Source organism: Oncorhynchus kisutch, linkage group LG15 (genome assembly GCF_002021735.2).
Source record: "Oncorhynchus kisutch isolate 150728-3 linkage group LG15, Okis_V2, whole genome shotgun sequence".
Taxonomy (NCBI): domain Eukaryota; kingdom Metazoa; phylum Chordata; class Actinopteri; order Salmoniformes; family Salmonidae; genus Oncorhynchus; species Oncorhynchus kisutch.
Genome location: NC_034188.2, coordinates 15113402 through 15132680, shown reverse-complemented (window position 1 = coordinate 15132680; position 19279 = coordinate 15113402). Strand labels below are relative to the sequence as shown.

Below are 19279 nucleotides of genomic sequence, written 5' to 3'. Positions count from 1 at the left end.
GTTTAGTGTTTTACAATTTTCGCAGAAGTGGTTAGAGTCTATGGATTCTTCAATTACATTGAGCTGATTTCTGACATGCTGTTCCTTCTTTTTCCATAGTGTATTTCTGTTTTGTTTTAGTGATTCACCATAGTGAAGGCGTAGGCTCAGGTTTTCTGGGTCTCTATGTTTGTGGTTGGACAGCTTTCTCAATTTCTTTCTTAGGATTTTGCATTCTTCTTCAAACATTTGTCATTGTTGTTCATTATCCCGTTTTACATTTTTAGATTTGATAGGGAACCTGAGAGGTTAAATATACAGTTAAGATGTTCTACTGCCAAGTTTACACCTTCATGTCACGTTGGTATAAATGGATTAGGGAGACAGACGCAGGAATGCGTATAGGTGGACCTGGTCGTTAAGTCCAGGTTGGAGTGGTGGACCGGGTCTCTCTCTCTCTCGCTCTCTCTCTCTCTCTCTCTCTCTCTCTCTCTCTCTCTCTCTCTCTCTCTCTCTCTCTCTCTGTGCTCCATGAGATGATAGATGTTCCAGGGACCAGTCTGAAGCTCTTTCCTCTCCTCTCCTCTCATCCTTCTCTCCCTCTCTGCAGGTGCTCCATGAGATGATAGATGTTCCAGGGACCAGTCTGAAGCTGTGCTACCTGAGCTCCAGGACGTCAGGCTACCACAGCCTGCTGAAGGTGACCATGACCCCAGCCATGGTTTCTCTGGGCCTGCTCAAAGTCCACCTGATGGTGGCTGTGGAGGGACATCTCTTCCAGAAGTGGTTTCACGCCTCGCCCAACCTGGCCTACACCTACATTTGGGATAAAACAGATGCCTATGGACAGAGAGTCTACGGGCTGTCGGAAGCTGTCGGTGAGTGTGTATAGACAGAGTGTGTGTGTGCGTGTGTGTGTGTGTGTCCCTGTGTGTCTGTCTGTGAGCAGTAATAGCTCTGAGGGTGCCGAGGCCCCCAACTCGCTTCACTAACTGCTAACTCTGCTTGACAGCTAATAACCCTTCATCACGGTTACGGCTGCCGCGGTTACGTCTGAGTGACAGAAGGAGAGGAGAGTTTAAATGCCACCCAGGGCTTATACTGTCAAGTCTGTCATCTCTTAGAACAGACAAGAGTGTACCGGCCACACAAACTCTATTGCTCCAATGTAGCTGATTCATGTGATAACCAACGTCACTTTGAATTGATATCTTTTGAAGGGGACAATGCACCTATATTTGCAGTTCCTACAGCAGCTAGCTGCCTTCAACTAATATGTGTTTTTATGCCAATCAAGTGTTGGTGATATGACAACATTTCAACACTTGTTGCATCATGGGAGAGAAATTGATCTGTCATAGAACTGCTTGTTGGGACAGTGAACGCCCACAATGTTAATTGGGTTATGGGCTTAACGAAGTGTTAGTAGGGTCAGAGGAGAAAGGGTCTGGACAAGTCTGGTCTGGACAGGTCTAGTCTGGACAGGTCTGGTCTGGGCAGGTCTGGTCTGGACAAGTCTGGTCTGGACAGGTCTAGTCTGAACAAGTCTTGTCTGGACAGGTCTTGTCTGGATAGGTCTGGTCTGTTCTGGACAGGTCTAGTCTGGACAGGTCTGGTCTGGTCTGGACAGGTCTGGTCTGGTCTGGGCAGGTATGGTCTGGTCTGGTCTGGGCAGGTCTGGTTTGGTCAGGTCTGGTCTGGACAGGTCTGGTCTGGGCAGGTCTGGTTTTGTCAGGTCTGGACAGGTCAGGTCTGGTCTGGAAAGGTCTGGTCTGAACAGGTCAGGTCTGGACAGGTCTGGTCTGGACTTGACAGGTCTGGTCTGGACAGGTCTGATCTGGACAGGTCTGCTCTGGTCTAGACAGATCTGGTCTGGACAGGTCTGGTCTGGACAGGTCTGGTCTGGTCTGGACAGGTCTGTTCTGGACAGGTCTGCTCAGGTCTAGACAGGGGTGCTAAAGAGTACAAGCTGTGCTACCATCATTGGACTTGTACTTACTGTATGTGGGTTAGCTTTTGGGTAGCTATAGCTGTAAATATAACAATTATACATGGAACTGCAGCTCACTTGACTTTGTTACTGTCTGTTTGTCTGTCTGGTTGTCTGTCCTGAGCATTAAAGAGTTGCTTGTCTCCATAATACTTTGTTTATTAATATATTTTCTCTCACTCCCACTTTCTTATCTTTCTACCCCTGCCCTACCCTCTCCCACTCTCTCTCTCTCGTTCTCCCCTCTCTCTCTCTCTCTCTCTCTCTCTCTCTCTCTCTCTTTGTCCCCCCTCTCCTCTCCCCCTCTCTTTGTACCCCCCTCTCTGTCCCCATCTCTCTCTCTTTCCCCCCCCCCCTCTCTCTCTGTCCTTCTCTCCCCCTCTCTTTCTCCCCCTCTCTCTTTATCTCTCCTCTCCCCCATCTCTCTCCCCCCCTCTCTCTCTTTTTATCACTCCCCTTGTCTCTCCCCCTATATCGCTCCCCCCCTCTCCCCCTCTCCTCTCCCCCTCTCCCCCTTTCTCTCTTTCTCCCCCCTCTCCTCTCCCCCTCTCACTCTCTCTCTTTCTCCTCCCCTATCTCTTTCTCCCCCCTCTCTCTCTCTTTCTCCTCCCCTCTCTCTCCCCCTCTCCCCCTCTCTCTTTCTCCCCACTCTTTCGCTCTCTGTCTTTCTCCCCCCTCTCTCTCTCTTTCTCCTCCCCTCTCTCTCCCCCTCTCCCCCTCTCTCTTTCTCCCCGCTCTTTCGCTCTCTGTCTTTCTCCCCGCTCTCTCTTTCTTTCTCCCCCTCTCTCGCTCTCTCCCCTCCTCCCCCCTCTCTCTCCTCCCTCTCCTTTCTCCCCCCCCTCTCTCTCCTCCCTCTCCTTTCTCCCCCACACTCTCTCTCCCCCTCTCTCTCTCCTTAGTGTCGGTGGGGTATGAGTATGAGTCATGTGCCAGTCTGATCCAATGGGAGAAGAGGACAGTAGTACTACAGGGCTTTGAACTGGACCCTTCTAATCTGGGAGGCTGGTCTCTGGATAAACACCATATCCTCAACACACGCAGCAGTATGTTTAAATATACTGTACTTTTACACTGAACACAAATATAAACGCGACATGCAACAATTTCAACGGTTTTACTGAGTTACCGTTCATATAAGGAAATCAGTCAATTGCAATGAAGTAACTAGGGCCTAATCTATGGATTTCAAATAACTGGGCAGGGGCATAGGCCCACCCAATTGGGAGCCAGGCCCACTCACTGGAAAGCCAGGCCCACTCACTGGAAAGCCAGGCCCAGCCAATCAGAATTTCATGTTTTTTTATTACAGAAAGAAATACTCTTCAGTTTCGTCAGATGTCAAGTGGCAGGTATCAGACGATCCAGCAGGTGAAGAAGCCGGATGAGGAGGTCCTGGGCTGGAGTGGTTACACGTGGTCTGTGGTAGTGAAGCCGGATGTGGAGGTCCTGGGCTGGGGTGGTTACACGTGGTCTGTGGTAGTGAAGCCGGATGTGGAGGTCCTGGGCTGGGGTGGTTACACATGGTCTGTGGTAGTGAAGCCGGATGTGGAGGTCCTGGGCTGGGGTGGTTACACGTGGTCTGTGGTAGTGAAGCCGGATGTGGAGGTCCTGGGCTGGAGTGGTTACACGTGATCTGTGGTAGTGAAGCCGGATGTGGAGGTCCTGGGCTGGGGTGGTTACACGTGGCCTGTGTTAGTGAAGCCGGATGTGGAGGTCCTGGGCTGGGGTGGTCCCCCTGTCTGTGGTAGTGAAGCTGGATGTGGAGGTCCTGGGCTGGGGTGGTTACACGTGGTCTGTGGTAGTGAAGCCGGATGTGGAGGTCCTGGGCTGGGGTGGTTACACGTGGTCTGTGGTAGTGAAGCCGGATGTGGAGGTCCTGGGCTGGGGTGGTTACACGTGGTCTGTGGTAGTGAAGCCGGATGTGGAGGTCCTGGGCTGGGGTGGTTACACGTGGTCTGTGGTAGTGAAGCCGGATGTGGAGGTCCTGGGCTGGGGTGGTTACACGTGGTCTGTGGTAGTGAAGCCGGATGTGGAGGTCCTGGGCTGGGGTGGTTACACGTGGCCTGTGGTAGTGAAGCCGGATGTGGAGGTCCTGGGCTGGGGTGGTCCCCCTGTTTGTGGTAGTGAAGCTGGATGTGGAGGTCCTGGGCTGGGGTGGTTACACATGGTCTGTGGTAGTGAAGCCGGATGTGGAGGTCCTGGGCTTGGGTGGTTACACGTGGTCTGTGGTAGTGAAGCCGGATGTGGAGGTCCTGGGCTGGGGTGGTTACACGTGGCCTGTGGTAGTGAAGCCGGATGTGGAGGTCCTGGACTGGGGTGGTCCCCCTGTCTGTGGTAGTGAAGCCGGATGTGGAGGTCCTGGGCTGGGGTGGTTCCACGTGGTCTGTGGTAGTGAAGCCGGATGTGGAGGTCCTGGGCTGGGGTGGTTCCACGTGGTCTGTGGTAGTGAAGCCGGATGTGGAGGTCCTGGGCTGGGGTGGTTCCACGTGGTCTGTGGTAGTGAAGCCGGATGTGGAGGTCCTGGGCTGGGGTGGTTCCACGTGGTCTGTGGTAGTGAAGCCGGATGTGGAGGTCCTGGGCTGGGGTGGTTACACGTGGTCTGTGGCAGTGAAGCCGGATGTGGAGGTCCTGGGCTGGGGTGGTTACACGTGGTCTGTGGCAGTGAAGCCGGATGTGGAGGTCCTGGGCTGGGGTGGTTACACGTGGTCTGTGGTAGTGAAGCCGGATGTGGAGGTCCTGGGCTGGGGTGGTTACACGTGGTCTGTGGCAGTGAAGCCGGATGTGGAGGTCCTGGGCTGGGGTGGTTACACGTGGTCTGTGGCAGTGAAGCCGGATGTGGAGGTCCTGGGCTGGGGTGGTTACACGTGGTCTGTGGCAGTGAAGCCGGATGTGGAGGTCCTGGGCTGGGGTGGTTACACGTGGTCTGTGGCAGTGAAGCCGGATGTGGAGGTCCTGGGCTGGGGTGGTTCCACGTGGTCTGTGGTAGTGAAGCCGGATGTGGAGGTCCTGGGCTGGGGTGGTTACACGTGGTCTGTGGCAGTGAAGCCGGATGTGGAGGTCCTGGGCTGGGGTGGTTACACGTGGTCTGTGGTAGTGAAGCCGGATGTGGAGGTCCTGGGCTGGGGTGGTTCCACGTGGTCTGGGTAGTGAAGCCGGATGTGGAGGTCCTGGGCTGGGGTGGTTACACGTGGTCTGTGGTAGTGAAGCCGGATGTGGAGGTCCTGGGCTGGGGTGGTTCCACGTGGTCTGTGGTAGTGAAGCTGGATGTGGAGGTCCTGGGCTGGGGTGGTTACATTGGCCTGTGGTAGTGACACCGGTTGGCAGTGTTGTAATACTCAATACCAGTCTCGAGACCACATAGGGTGTTTCGTCTTGTCTCGGTGTCAGTCTTGACTCGGTCTTGACTCGGTCTTGACTCACTCTCAGACAGTGAGGACACGTAACTCTTACCCAGACCAGCCAAGGCCAACAGACTAAACAACTCATAATTATCAGTTTCTTTCAGTCAGCGCATAAAAGCACACAAAAAATGTCAAATGCCAAATATACTCCTTTCTTGAAACATGAATATCTTATGGCCTATTGAAACCTGGAATTCCTACTTTACTCATAACATTACTGTCATTCACTTTAATTGAAAAATATCCTCAAACTCCAATTTCCAATTTCCTTAACTCGCTGGTAGGAAAAAGTGAGGGAAATTGTTGGAAAGTTGAGAGCTCACTATTAGTAAAGGGGAGACAGGATGAAACTGTAATTCTTTATACAGTGGGGCAAAAAAAGTATTTAGTCAGCCACCAATTGTGCAAGTTCTCCCACTTAAAAAGATGAGAGAGGCCTGTAATTTTCATCATAGGTACACTTCAACTATGACAGACAAAATGAGAAAAAAAATCCTGAAAATCACATTGTAGGATTTTTAATGAATGTATTTGTAAATTATGGTGGAAAATAAGTATTTGGTCAATAACAAAAGTTGGCAGTGTTGCGTATATATTTTTGTTCAGTATACATACATACACACACACACAAACTCAACACATCTCAACACACACACAAACACACCCCGTCATCTCAACACACATACACAACATCTTCTCAACATCACACACACACACATTTAATTTAGCAGAATTAATAGTATGTGGGGGTTTTTCTCAAACAAAATGAATTAATTAATCCCTCCCTCCCTCCCTGTCTCCCTCCTTGTCTCCCTGTCTCCCTCACTCCTTGTCTCCCTCCCTCACTCCCTGTCTCCCTCCCTCCCTCCCTGTCTCCCTCCCTCCCTGTCTCCCTCCCTCCCTGTCTCCCTCCCTCCCTGTCTCCCCCCCTCCCTGTCTCCCTCCCTCCCTCCCTGTCTCCCTCCCTGTCTCCCCCCCCTCCCTGTCTCCCTCCCTGTCTCCCTCCCTCCCTCCCTCCCTGTCTCCCTCCCTCCCTCCCTGTCTCCCTCCCTCCCTGTCTCCCTCCCTCCCTGTCTCCCCCCCTCCCTGTCTCCCTCCCTCCCTCCCTGTCTCCCCCCCTCCCTGTCTCCCTCCCTCCCTGTCTCCCTCCCTCCCTCCCTGTCTCCCTCCCTGTCTCCCTCCCTCTCTCCCTGTCTCCCTCCCTGTCTCCCTCCCTCCCTGTCTCCCTGTCTCCCTCCCTGTCTCCCTCCCTCCCTGTCTCCCTCCCTGTCTCCCTCCCTCCCTCCCTGTCTCCCTCCCTGTCTCCCTCCCTGTCTCCCTGTCTCCCTCCCTCCCTTCGTCCTGTCTAGGTATCCTCCATAAGGGTAGTGGTGAGAACGTGTTTGTGTCACAGCAGCCCCCTGTGATCAGCAGTGTAATGGGGAACGGCCGTCGACGCTCTATCTCCTGCCCCAGCTGTAACGGCCTCGCCGACAGCAACAAGCTACTGGCGCCCGTAGCCCTGGCAACAGGCATCGACGGGAGCCTCTACGTGGGAGACCTGAACTTCATACGCCGGGTCTACCCCTCGCTCAATACCACGGGCATACTGGAACTGAGGTATGCATGGAGGGAGGAGAGAAGAAGATGGGGAAGAAGTCAGGTTGGGAGAGGAGAGGAGTGGGATGAGGTGGGAGGGGATGGGGAGAGAAAAGGAGAGAGGAAGAGAGTGGGACTGGTGGGAGGAGGGGTGATGGAGGAAAGGGAATGAGAGGGGGAGAAGAGGAAGAGAAGTGAGGGAGGAGGGGAGGGGGAGAGGAGGAGGAGTGAAGGAAAAGAGGAGAGGAGGAGGGAGAGGACAGAGGAGAGGAATAGTGTGTAGGATATAGAACATGTTGGATGAGATTCAGTGAGGTTGTAATGAAAGCAGGGAGGGCTCGGGGACAGTGTGATTGAAGTAGAATTATACACTGCACTAGTTCTTATATCTCCTGGGTGTTTTTATCCATATTTAACTATGCTGTTCCCTTCACCACTCCACTGCTAACTCTCTATCGTTCTGTTGTTCCCTCAGACACAACATATTAACATTTGTTCTGGGTTGTTTTTTCTGTCTTCTTATTCTTTGAAGGAACAAAGATTTCAGACACAGGTAAGATGCTTCACTCCTCGGTTAAATTAGAAATTCCAAGCTAATAAGTGAAATAGCAGTAATTTAGAGTTACTTTAATCACAAAGATTGTTGAATTGCCCCTGGGAAATATTGTTTTAATCTTAGTTGTTTTTTTCCAATCTAATTCAAATTCCAATAACTTTATTGTTCTCTCTCCGTCCCACAGTAACAACCCCACTCATAAGTACTTCCTGGCCATTGACCCGGTAACAGGAGCGTTGTTGATCTCGGATACCAATTCGCGCCATATCTACCGTGTGCGCTTGCTGACGGGCGGGCGGCTGCTGTCGGACAGCGCAGAGGTGGTTGCTGGGACGGGAGAGCAGTGTCTGCCCTTCGACGAGCGCTGTGGGGATGGAGGCAAAGCTACTGAGGCAACACTGATGAGCCCCAAAGGTGAGGAGCAGAGGAGGCTTTTTTTTTTGTGTGTTTTTTTTACAGAACACACACACACATACACACACACACATACACACACACACACACACACACACACACATACACACACACACACAGAGATCTTCCTAACCTTGAAGGCTAAGCCACAGACAGTATCCCCATGAGCTCCAAAGTGTAACTAGTAAGGAAGGGACGTCTGTACTACACTAATTAAATGCTGGTCATAATGATCTAGTTGTGAAAGTAGTAATGATATCTGTCCTTTTCTATATCAGAACACTGATGGTGAAACTAACTGTCGGTCTAGTAGTGGAAGTAAAGCAGGGCAGAATCAGAAGGAGGTTATAAACCAGATTACAGCTGAAGTTAGGATGACGTGATGAAGCCTGCATCAAAAGAAGAACACTGACACCAAACTGTCAAAGATGTCACCCTGTCTTTCCTCAGTGTGTGTGTTGTATGTTTTGTGTGTGTGTGTGTGTGTGTGTGTGTGTGTGTGTGTGTGTGTGTGTGTGTGTGTGTGTGTGTGTGTGTGTGTGTGTGTGTGTGTGTGTGTGTGTGTGTGTGTGTGTGTGTGTGTGTGTGTGTGTGTGTGTGTGTGTGTTGTGTGTTGTGTGTGCATATCTCCTGCCAGACAGATACAAAGCCAGCCAGCACTTTTCAGCCTGCCCTGGCCTCTCTCTGTCTGTCTCTTCCTATCCCTCCAGTTCTCTGTCACTGGCCTCTCTTTATCTGTCTCTTCCTATCCCTCCAGCTCTTCTCTGTCACTGGCCTCTCTCTGTCTGTCTCTTCCTATCCCTCCAGCTCTCTGTCTGTCTCTTCCTATCCCTCCAGCTCTCTGTCTGTCTCTTCCTATCCCTCCAGCTCTCTGTCTGTCTCTTCCTATCCCTCCAGCTCTCTGTCATTGGCCTCTCTCTGTCTGTCTCTTCCTATCCCTCCAGCTCTCTGTCTGTCTCTTCCTATCCCTCCAGCTCTCTGTCTGTCTCTTCCTATCCCTCCAGCTCTCTGTCTGTCTCTTCCTATCCCTCCAGCTCTCTGTCTGTCTCTACCTATCCCTCCAGCTCTCTGTCTGTCTCTTCCTATCCCTCCAGCTCTCTGTCATTGGCCTCTCTCTGTCTGTCTCTTCCTATCCCTCCAGCTCTCTGTCTGTCTCTTCCTATCCCTCCAGCTCTCTGTCACTGGCCTCTCTCTGTCTCTTTCCCTCCTTCCCCTGTGTGCTAGTCCTTCTCTGTTCAAAGACACCCTGTTCCCCCTCTCCTTCTCTTCTCCTACATCCATTCCACTGCATTGCTTCTATCCATCACTGCTATTCCTTTCTCTCTTTCCCCCAGCTCTCCTTTCATCCTCTCATCCTCTCTGCCTCCCTCTCGTATTCTCCTACCAAAGGTCTGTCTGTACATCAGTCTGTCTACCTGTCTCTCTGTCTTCCTGTCTGTCTCTGTCTGTCTGCCTGTCTGTGTGTAGATCTGTCTGCCTGTCTCTCTGTCAGCCTGTCTGTCTGCCTGTCTGTGTCTATGTCTGTCTGTCTGTACATCAGTCTGTCTCTCTGCCTACCTGTCTGCCTGTGTGTCTGTGTGTACATCAGTCTGTCTGCCTGTCTCTCTGCCTACCTGTCTGCCTGTGTGTCTGTGTGTACATCAGTCTTTCTGGGAGAATTATATTTACGGTGGTGTGCTCGAGAGCAGACACAACTGTCTGTCTATTTATCTGTGTGTGTGTCTGCCTGCCTGCAATGGCCAGAGTGACACCACTGACACGTAGCTGATGATAAATATATCATATATCTCTTTCCTGGCAAACAGAAACTGTAAGTATACAGACTAATGTTACCCGCGGGGGACTTTGTATACTAATGCTACAAGGTCGACAAATGCTACACATTATTTACAAGGTCAATACAACACATCATCCTGAGATAAGTTACTGATTATCAAGTTGCTGCATCTTATAAAATAACATTTGTTGGCCTAATGTATTTATTCTGTACCCACTCACGTATTAAGGCCAATTAAAACTTAAATTGTAAAACGTCCTCCTTCCACCTCCCAGGTATTGCTGTGGATCAGAATGGTCTGATGAAGTGTGTGTGTGTTTCTCTCCAGGTATTGCTGTGGATCAGAATGGTCTGATGAAGTGTGTGTGTTTCTCTCCAGGTATTGCTGTGGATCAGAATGGTCTGATGAAGTGTGTGTGTGTTTCTCCAGGTATTGTTGTGGATCAGAATGGTCTGATGAAGTGTCTGTATGTTTCTCCAGGTATTGCTGTGGATCAGAATGGTCTGGTGTATTTTGTGGACGCCACTATGATCCGTAAAGTTGACCAAAACGGGATCATCTCCACTCTACTGGGCGCTAACGACCTGACCGCAATACGACCACTCAGCTGTGACGCTAGCATGGACGTCAGCCAGGTAGGTAGGGAGAGAGGGTCATGATTTTGTTGGAGCCAAAAAGACGCAAGTGTCCATTTCAACTTCTGGGGTTTAAAACAACCTGGTCTGGGTTACATGCGATGAACCCTATCAACCAAGGCTTTGCTTTCTGTCTCCTGTAAAACTTTGAAAATATTAGTCATGTCTCTTTGGTGATCAACCCTGGATCTGTTTGTTGTTGTGTTTATCAGGTGCGTCTGGAGTGGCCTACAGACCTGGCAGTAAACCCCATGGATAACTCTCTGTACGTCCTGGAGAACAACGTCATCCTGCGCATCACTGAGAACCACCAAGTGAGCTTCGTTCCATATCCCTTATCGTCATATAAGCAGTTATTGTGACTAAGCAACTATCGTAATATAAACAACTGACCCCATATAATCAGTTATTACTATATAATCAGTTATTACTATATAATCAGTTATCACCATATATATAATCAGTTATTACTATATAATCAATTATTACTATATAATCAGTTATTACCATATATATATAATCAGTTATTACTATATAATCCGTTATTACTATATAATCAGTTATTACCATATATATAATCAGTTATTACCATATATATAATCCGTTATTACTATATAATCCGTTATTACTATATAATCAGTTATCGCCATATATATAATCTGTTATCACCATTATATATAATCAGTTATTACTATATAATCAGTTATCACTATATAATCAGTTATTACCATATAATCAGGTACCACTATATAATCAGTTATTACCATATATATAATCGGTTATCACCATATAATCAGGTATTACTATATAATCAGTTATCACCACACAATCAGTTATTACTATATAATCAGTTACCACTATATAATCAGTTATCACCGTATATATAATCAGTTATCACTATATAATCAGCTATTAATATATAATCGGTTATCACTATATAATCAGTTATCGCCATATATAATCAGTTATCACTATATAATCAGCTATTAATATATAATCAGTTATCACTATATAATCAGTTATTAATACAAAATCTGTTATCGCTATATAATCCGTTATCACCACATATAATCAGTTATCACCATATATATATAATCAGCTGATTTGATTTGATTTGATATATATAATCAGCTATCACTATATATATAATCAGGTATCACCATATAATCAGTTATCGCTATATAATCAGGTATTAATATATAATCGGCTATCACCATATAATCAGTTATCGCCATATATATACAATCAGTTGTCACTATATAATCAGTTATTACTATATAATCGGTTATCACTATATAATCCGTTATCGCCATGTATATAATCAGTTATCACTATATAATCAATTATCACCATACATATAATCGGGTATCACCATATAATCGGTTATCACTATATAATCAGTTATTAATATATAATCAGTTATCACCATATAATCGGTTATCACCATATACTCAGTTATCGCCATATAACCAGTTATCACTATATATATAATCTGTTATCACTATATAATCAGTTATTAATATATAATCAGTTATCACTATATAATCTGTTATCGCCATATATATAATCAGCTATCACTATATATATAAGCAGTTATCACAATATATATAATCAGTTATCACCATATAATCAGTTATCACCATATAATCAGTTATCACCATATAATCAGTTATCACCATATAATCAGTTATCACCATATAATCAGTTATCACCATATATATAACCAGTTATCACTATATATATAATCTGTTATCACCATATAATCAGTTATCGCCATATAATCAGTTATCCCCATATAATCTGTTATCACCATATAATCAGTTATTACCATATAACCATTACCATACAATCAGTTATTACTATATAATCAGTTATCGCCATATATATAATCAGTTATCACTATATATATATATAATCAGTTATCACCATATATATAATCAGTTATCGCCATATAATCAGTTATTACCATATAATCAGTTATTACAATATAGTCAGTTATCAACATATATATAATCAGTTATCGCCATATAATCAGTTATTACAATATAATCAGTTATCAACATATATATAATCAGTTATCACCATATAATCAGTTATCACCATAAAATCAGTTATTACCATATAATCGGTTATTACCATATAATCAGTTATCGCTATATATATATAATCTGTTATCGCTATATATATAATTTGTTATCACTATATATATAATCAGTTATCACCACATAATCAGTTATCACCATATAATCAGTTATTGCCATATAATCAGTTATTACTATATAATCAGTTATCACCATATAATCAGTTATTGCCATATAATCAGTTATTACTATATAATCAGTTATTAATATATAATCTGTTATCACTATATAATCAGTTATCACCATATATATATAATCAGCTATCACTATATATATAATCAGGTATCACCATATAATCAGTTATCGCTATATAATCAGGTATTAATATATAATCGGCTATCACCATATAATCAGTTATCGCCATATATATACAATCAGTTGTCACTATATAATCGGTTATCACTATATAATCAATTATCACCATACATATAATCGGGTATCACTATATAATCAGTTATCACTATATAATCTGTTATCGCCATATATATAATCAGCTATCACTATATATATATATATATATATATATATATATATATATATATATATATATATATATATATATATAAATAATCGGTTATCACCATATAATCAGTTATTAATATATAACCGGTTATCATCATATATATAATCGGTTATCACCATATAATCAGTTATTAATATATAATCGGTTATCACCATATAATCAGTTATCGCCATATATATATAATCAGTTATCGCTATATATATAATCGGATATCACTATATATATAATCAGTTATCACAACATATATAATCTGTTATCACAATATATATAATCAGTTATCACCATATAATCACTATATATATATAATCTGTTATCGCAATATATATAATCTGTTATCACCATATAATCAGTTATCGCCATATAATCAGTTATCCCCATATAATCCGTTATCACCATATAATCAGTTATTACCATATAATCGGTTATTAACATATAATCAGTTATTACTATATAATCAGTTATCACCATATATATAATCTGTTATCACTATATATAATCTGTTATCACCATATATATAATCAGTTATCACCATATATATAATCAGTTATCACCATATAATCAGTTATTACCATATAATCAGTTATTACAATATAATCAGTTATCAACATATATATAATCAGTTATCGCCATATAATCAGTTATTACCATATAATCAGTTATTACAATATAATCAGTTATCAACATATATATAATCAGTTATCAACATATATATAATCAGTTATCACCATAAAATCAGTTATTACCATATAATCAGTTATTACCATATAATCAGTTATCACTATATATATAATCCGTTATCGCCATATATATAATCAGTTATCGCCATATAATCAGTTATTACCATATAATCAGTTATTACCATATAATCAGTTATTACAATATAGTCAGTTATCAACATATATATAATCAGTTATCGCCATATAATCAGTTATTACCATATAATCAGTTATTACAATATAATCAGTTATCAACATATATATAATCAGTTATCACCATATAATCAGTTATCACCATAAAATCAGTTATTACCATATAATCGGTTATTACCATATAATCAGTTATCGCTATATATATAATCAGTTATCACTATATATATAATCAGTTATCACCACATAATCAGTTATCACCATATAATCAGTTATTGCCATATAATCAGTTATTACTATATAATCAGTTATTAATATATAATCTGTTATCACTATATAATCAGTTATCACCATATATATATAATCAGCTATCGCTATATATATAATCAGGTATCACCATATAATCAGTTATCGCTATATAATCAGGTATTAATATATAATCGGCTATCACCATATAATCAGTTATCGCCATATATATACAATCAGTTGTCACTATATAATCAGTTATTACTATATAATCGGTTATCACTATATAATCCGTTATCGCCATGTATATAATCAGTTATCACTATATAATCAATTATCACCATACATATAATCGGGTATCACTATATAATCAGTTATCACTATATAATCAGTTATTAATATATAATCTGTTATCACTATATAATCTGTTATCGCCATATATATAATCAGCTATCACTATATATATATATATATATATATATATATATATAAATAATCGGTTATCACCATATAATCAGTTATTAATATATAATCGGTTATCATCATATATATAATCGGTTATCGCCATATAATCAGTTATTAATATATAATCGGTTATCACCATATAATCAGTTATCGCCATATATATAATCAGTTATCGCTATATATATAATCGGATATCACTATATATATAATCAGTTATCACAACATATATAATCTGTTATCACAATATATATAATCAGTTATCACCATATAATCACTATATATATATAATCTGTTATCGCAATATATATAATCTGTTATCGCCATATAATCAGTTATCGCCATATAATCAGTTATCCCCATATAATCCGTTATCACCATATAATCAGTTATTACCATATAATCGGTTATTACCATATAATCAGTTATTACTATATAATCAGTTATCACCATATATATAATCTGTTATCACTATATATATATATATAATCTGTTATCACCATATATATAATCAGTTATCGCCATATAATCAGTTATTACCATATAATCAGTTATTACAATATAATCAGTTATCAACATATATATAATCAGTTATCGCCATATAATCAGTTATTACCATATAATCAGTTATTACAATATAATCAGTTATCAACATATATATATAATCAGTTATCAACATATATATAATCAGTTATCACCATAAAATCAGTTATCACCATATAATCTGTTATTACCGTATAATCAGTTATCACTATATATATAATCCATTATCGCCATATATATAATCCGTTATCACCATATATATAATCAGTTATCACTATATATATAATCAGTTATCACCATATATATAATCAGTTATCACCATATATATAATCAGTTATCACTATATATATAATCAGTTATCACCATATATATAATCAGTTATCACCATATATATAATCTGTTATCACTATATATATATATATATTCAGTTATCACCATATATATAATCAGTTATTACAATATAATCAGTTATCAACATATATATAATCAGTTATCGCCATATAATCAGTTATTACCATATAATCAGTTATTACAATATAATCAGTTATCAACATATATATAATCAGTTATCAACATATATATAATCAGTTATCACCATAAAATCAGTTATTACCATATAATCAGTTATTACCATATAATCAGTTATCACTATATATATAATCCGTTATCGCCATATATATATAATCAGTTATCACTATATATATATAATCGGTTATCACCATATAATCAGTTATCACCATATAATCAGTTATTACCATATAATCAGTTATTACTATATAATCAGTTATCACTATATATATAATAAGTTATCACCATATATATATAATCGGTTATCACCATATAATCAGTTATTGATATATAATCAGTTATCACTATATAATCAGTTATTGCCATATATATAATCATTTATCACCATATAATCAGTTAGCACCATATAATCAGTTATTACCATATAATCAGTTATTACTATATAATCAGTTATCACCATATATATAATCAGTTATTGCGATACAAGCGGTTATTGTGATATAAACGACGTCATGATGCTATTACCATATTATGTGTATTATTATCTAAAATAGCATAACATTATTGTCCCCCAGGTGAGCATCATAGCAGGGCGGCCCATGCATTGTCAGGTTCCAGGTATAGACTACAGCCTGAGTAAGCTTGCCATCCATGCTGCGTTGGAGAGCGCGACAGCCATCGCCCTGTCTCACACCGGACTTCTCTACATCGCTGAGACAGACGAGAAGAAGATCAACCGCGTCAGACAGGTACGACAACACAGGTTGATTTTTACATTAAACACAGTAACTTCACCTTACTGCTTTGTTGGGTTTAGAGCTTGAAAGGCATTTCACTGTACGTGAAATTAAAAACTTGAAACTTCACTTTTCTTTCCTCCATCTCTATTCTAAAACCTGTCTCTCCTCCATCTCTATTCTAAAACCTGTCTCTCCTCCATCTCTATTCTAAAACCTGTCTCTCCTCCATCTCTATTCTAAAACCTGTCTCTCCTCCATCTCTATTCTAAAACCTGTCTTTCCTCCATCTCTATTCTAAAACCTGTCTTTCCTCCATCTCTATTCTAAAACCTGTCTTTCCTCCATCTCTATTCTAAAACCTGTCTTTCCTCCATCTCTATCCCAAAACCTGTCTTACCTCCATCTCTATTCTAAAACCTGTCTCTCCTCCATCTCTATTCTAAAACCTGTCTCTCCTCCATCTCTATTCTAAAACCTGTCTTTCCTCCATCTCTATTCTAAAACCTGTCTTCCTCCATCTCTATTCTAAAACCTGTCTCTCCTCCATCTCTATTCTAAACCCTGTCTTTCCTCCATCTCTATTCTAAAACCTGTCTTTCCTCCATCTCTATTCTAAAACCTGTCTCTCCTCCTTCTCTATTCTAAAACCTGTCTCTCCTCCATCTCTATTCTAAAACCTGTCTTTCCTCCATCTCTATTCTAAAACCTGTCTCTCCTCCATCTCTATTCTAAAACCTGTCTTTCCTCCATCTCTATTCTAAAACCTGTCTTTCCTCCATCTCTATTCTAAAACCTGTCTCTCCTCCATCTCTATTCTAAAACCTGTCTCTCCTCCATCTCTATTCTAAAACCTGTCTCTCCTCCATCTCTATTCTAAACCCTGTCTTTCCTCCATCTCTATTCTAAAACCTGTCTCTCCTCCATCTCTATTCTAAAACCTGTCTCTCCTCCATCTCTATTCTAAAACCTGTCTCTCCTCCATCTCTATTCTAAACCCTGTCTTTCCTCCATCTCTATTCTAAAACCTGTCTCTCCTCCATCTCTATTCTAAACCCTGTCTTTCCTCCATCTCTATTCTAAAACCTGTCTCTCCTCCATCTCTATTCTAAAACCTGTCTCTCCTCCATCTCTATTCTAAACCCTGTCTTTCCTCCATCTCTATTCTAAAACCTGTCTTTCCTCCATCTCTATTCTCCTCTCTTTCTCATCTTACTCAGGTGTCCACTAATGGTGAGATCTCTCTGCTAGCCGGCACCTCGTCGGACTGCGACTGCAAGAATGACGTTAACTGCAACTGTTTCCATGGCGATGACGGCTACGCGCCCGACGCCGGCCTCAACTGCCCCGCCTCGCTCGCCGTCTCACCCGACGGAACGCTCTACATCGCCGATCTTAACAACATACGCATCAGAGCCGTGCGAGCCAATCGGCCCGGGCCACCCGCCTCAGGATCAGGATCGATGATGGGACAATACGAAGTTGCGTCTCCACGGGAACAGGAGCTCTATGTGTTCAACGGTGACGGTCAACATCTACAGACCGTGAGTCTGGTCACCGGAGAACCATTATATAACTTCACCTACGGGCAGGACAGAGAGCTAGCCACGGTGGTGGACAACTGCAACAACACTCTCAGGGTGAGAAGGGAGGGTCTGGGCCAGGGGGGGAGTTCTGGCCTCCTCAGACTGGTGTTACTGCCGGAGAACCAGGTGGTGACCCTGGGTTTGGACCCTGCTGGGGGGCTGAAGAGTGTCTCAGCCCAGGGACAGGAGGTGGCCCTACTGGGGTACTCTGGGAGTACAGGACTACTGGCCACCAAGGCTGACGAGACCGGATGGACCACCTTCTACCAGTGAGTGGGATGTGGGGGTGTTTTTTTTATGCATCTGTCAAAAGCGGAAACTACAGCGGAACTCAGGGTCTCATAGCTGCATTGCCTAGCACACAGCTACTGTAGCTAGGATTTGTTCACAGTCCACTGCTGCCCCCTGGAGTTAACTTCTGTCACTGCACCCTCGAGTTTGCTTCAGTCAGAGCTCACAGAACTGACAGATGTTAGAGGTCCATAGTGGTTTGCTTTTGTCACTGCACACACACACACACACACACATACACACACACACACACCGTTTTTGCTGTTCCGATATCTGCCATGTTAAGAGAAATCCACAGAGACCAGCTATTCGCAGCACTCCTCTGTAAACTGTGAGAGGAGAGGAGAGGAGAGGAGAGGAGAGGAGAGGAGAGGAGAGGAGAGGAGAGGAGAGGAGAGGAGAGGAGAGGAGAGGAGAGGAGAGGAGAGGAGAGGAGAGGAGAGGAGAGGAGAGGAGAGGAGAGGAGAGGAGAGGAGAGGAGAGGAGAGGAGAGGAGAGGAGAGGAGAGGAGAATAAACATTGGGTTGTAATTTTACCTGAAATGCACAAGGTCCGATACTCCAACAATTAATCCACAGATAAAAGGGTAAAACGAGTTTGTTTCTAGCAGCCTCTCCTCCTTCAGGCTTCTTCTTCTGTGGACATTATATGGTGGTTGGCAACCAACTTTAAGGTGCATTACCACTACCAACTGGACTGGAGTGTGGACCTCAGTTCATCATTCAATCACCCACGTGGTATATGCTCCTAAAACCAATGAGGAGATGGGAGAGGCGGGACATGCAGCTCATCAAGCGTCACAAATAGAACCAAGTTCTAATTTAGCACCTGGATACGCAGACGCTCATTGACGCACGTGAACAGTGTGGATGCAATGATTGAAAAAATACATTTTTTCACTAGTTGTCCCCATCTTCTCAGATTTGACAGTGAGAAGTAACTTATATTTGTCTCCCTCCTCTAGGTATGACAGTGAGAAGTAACCTCTATATGTCTCTCCTCTAGGTATGACAGTGAGAAGTAAC

The 19279-nt window shown here is 42.6% G+C and overlaps 1 protein-coding gene across 1 annotated transcript; it reads left to right on the top strand.

Moving 5' to 3' along the window:
• The first annotated feature begins 551 nt into the window (after positions 1 to 551).
• Positions 552 to 19278, top strand: LOC109884991 (teneurin-2). Its single transcript, XM_031791365.1, has 9 exons — positions 552 to 857; positions 2869 to 3012; positions 6720 to 6973; positions 7708 to 7918; positions 10126 to 10331; positions 10544 to 10645; positions 16216 to 16389; positions 17598 to 18232; positions 19260 to 19278. The coding sequence occupies exons 1-9, from the start codon at positions 602 to 604 to the stop codon at positions 19276 to 19278; spliced, it is 2001 nt and encodes a 666-aa protein (XP_031647225.1). The 5' UTR covers positions 552 to 601.
• The last annotated feature ends 1 nt before the right edge of the window (position 19279 follows it).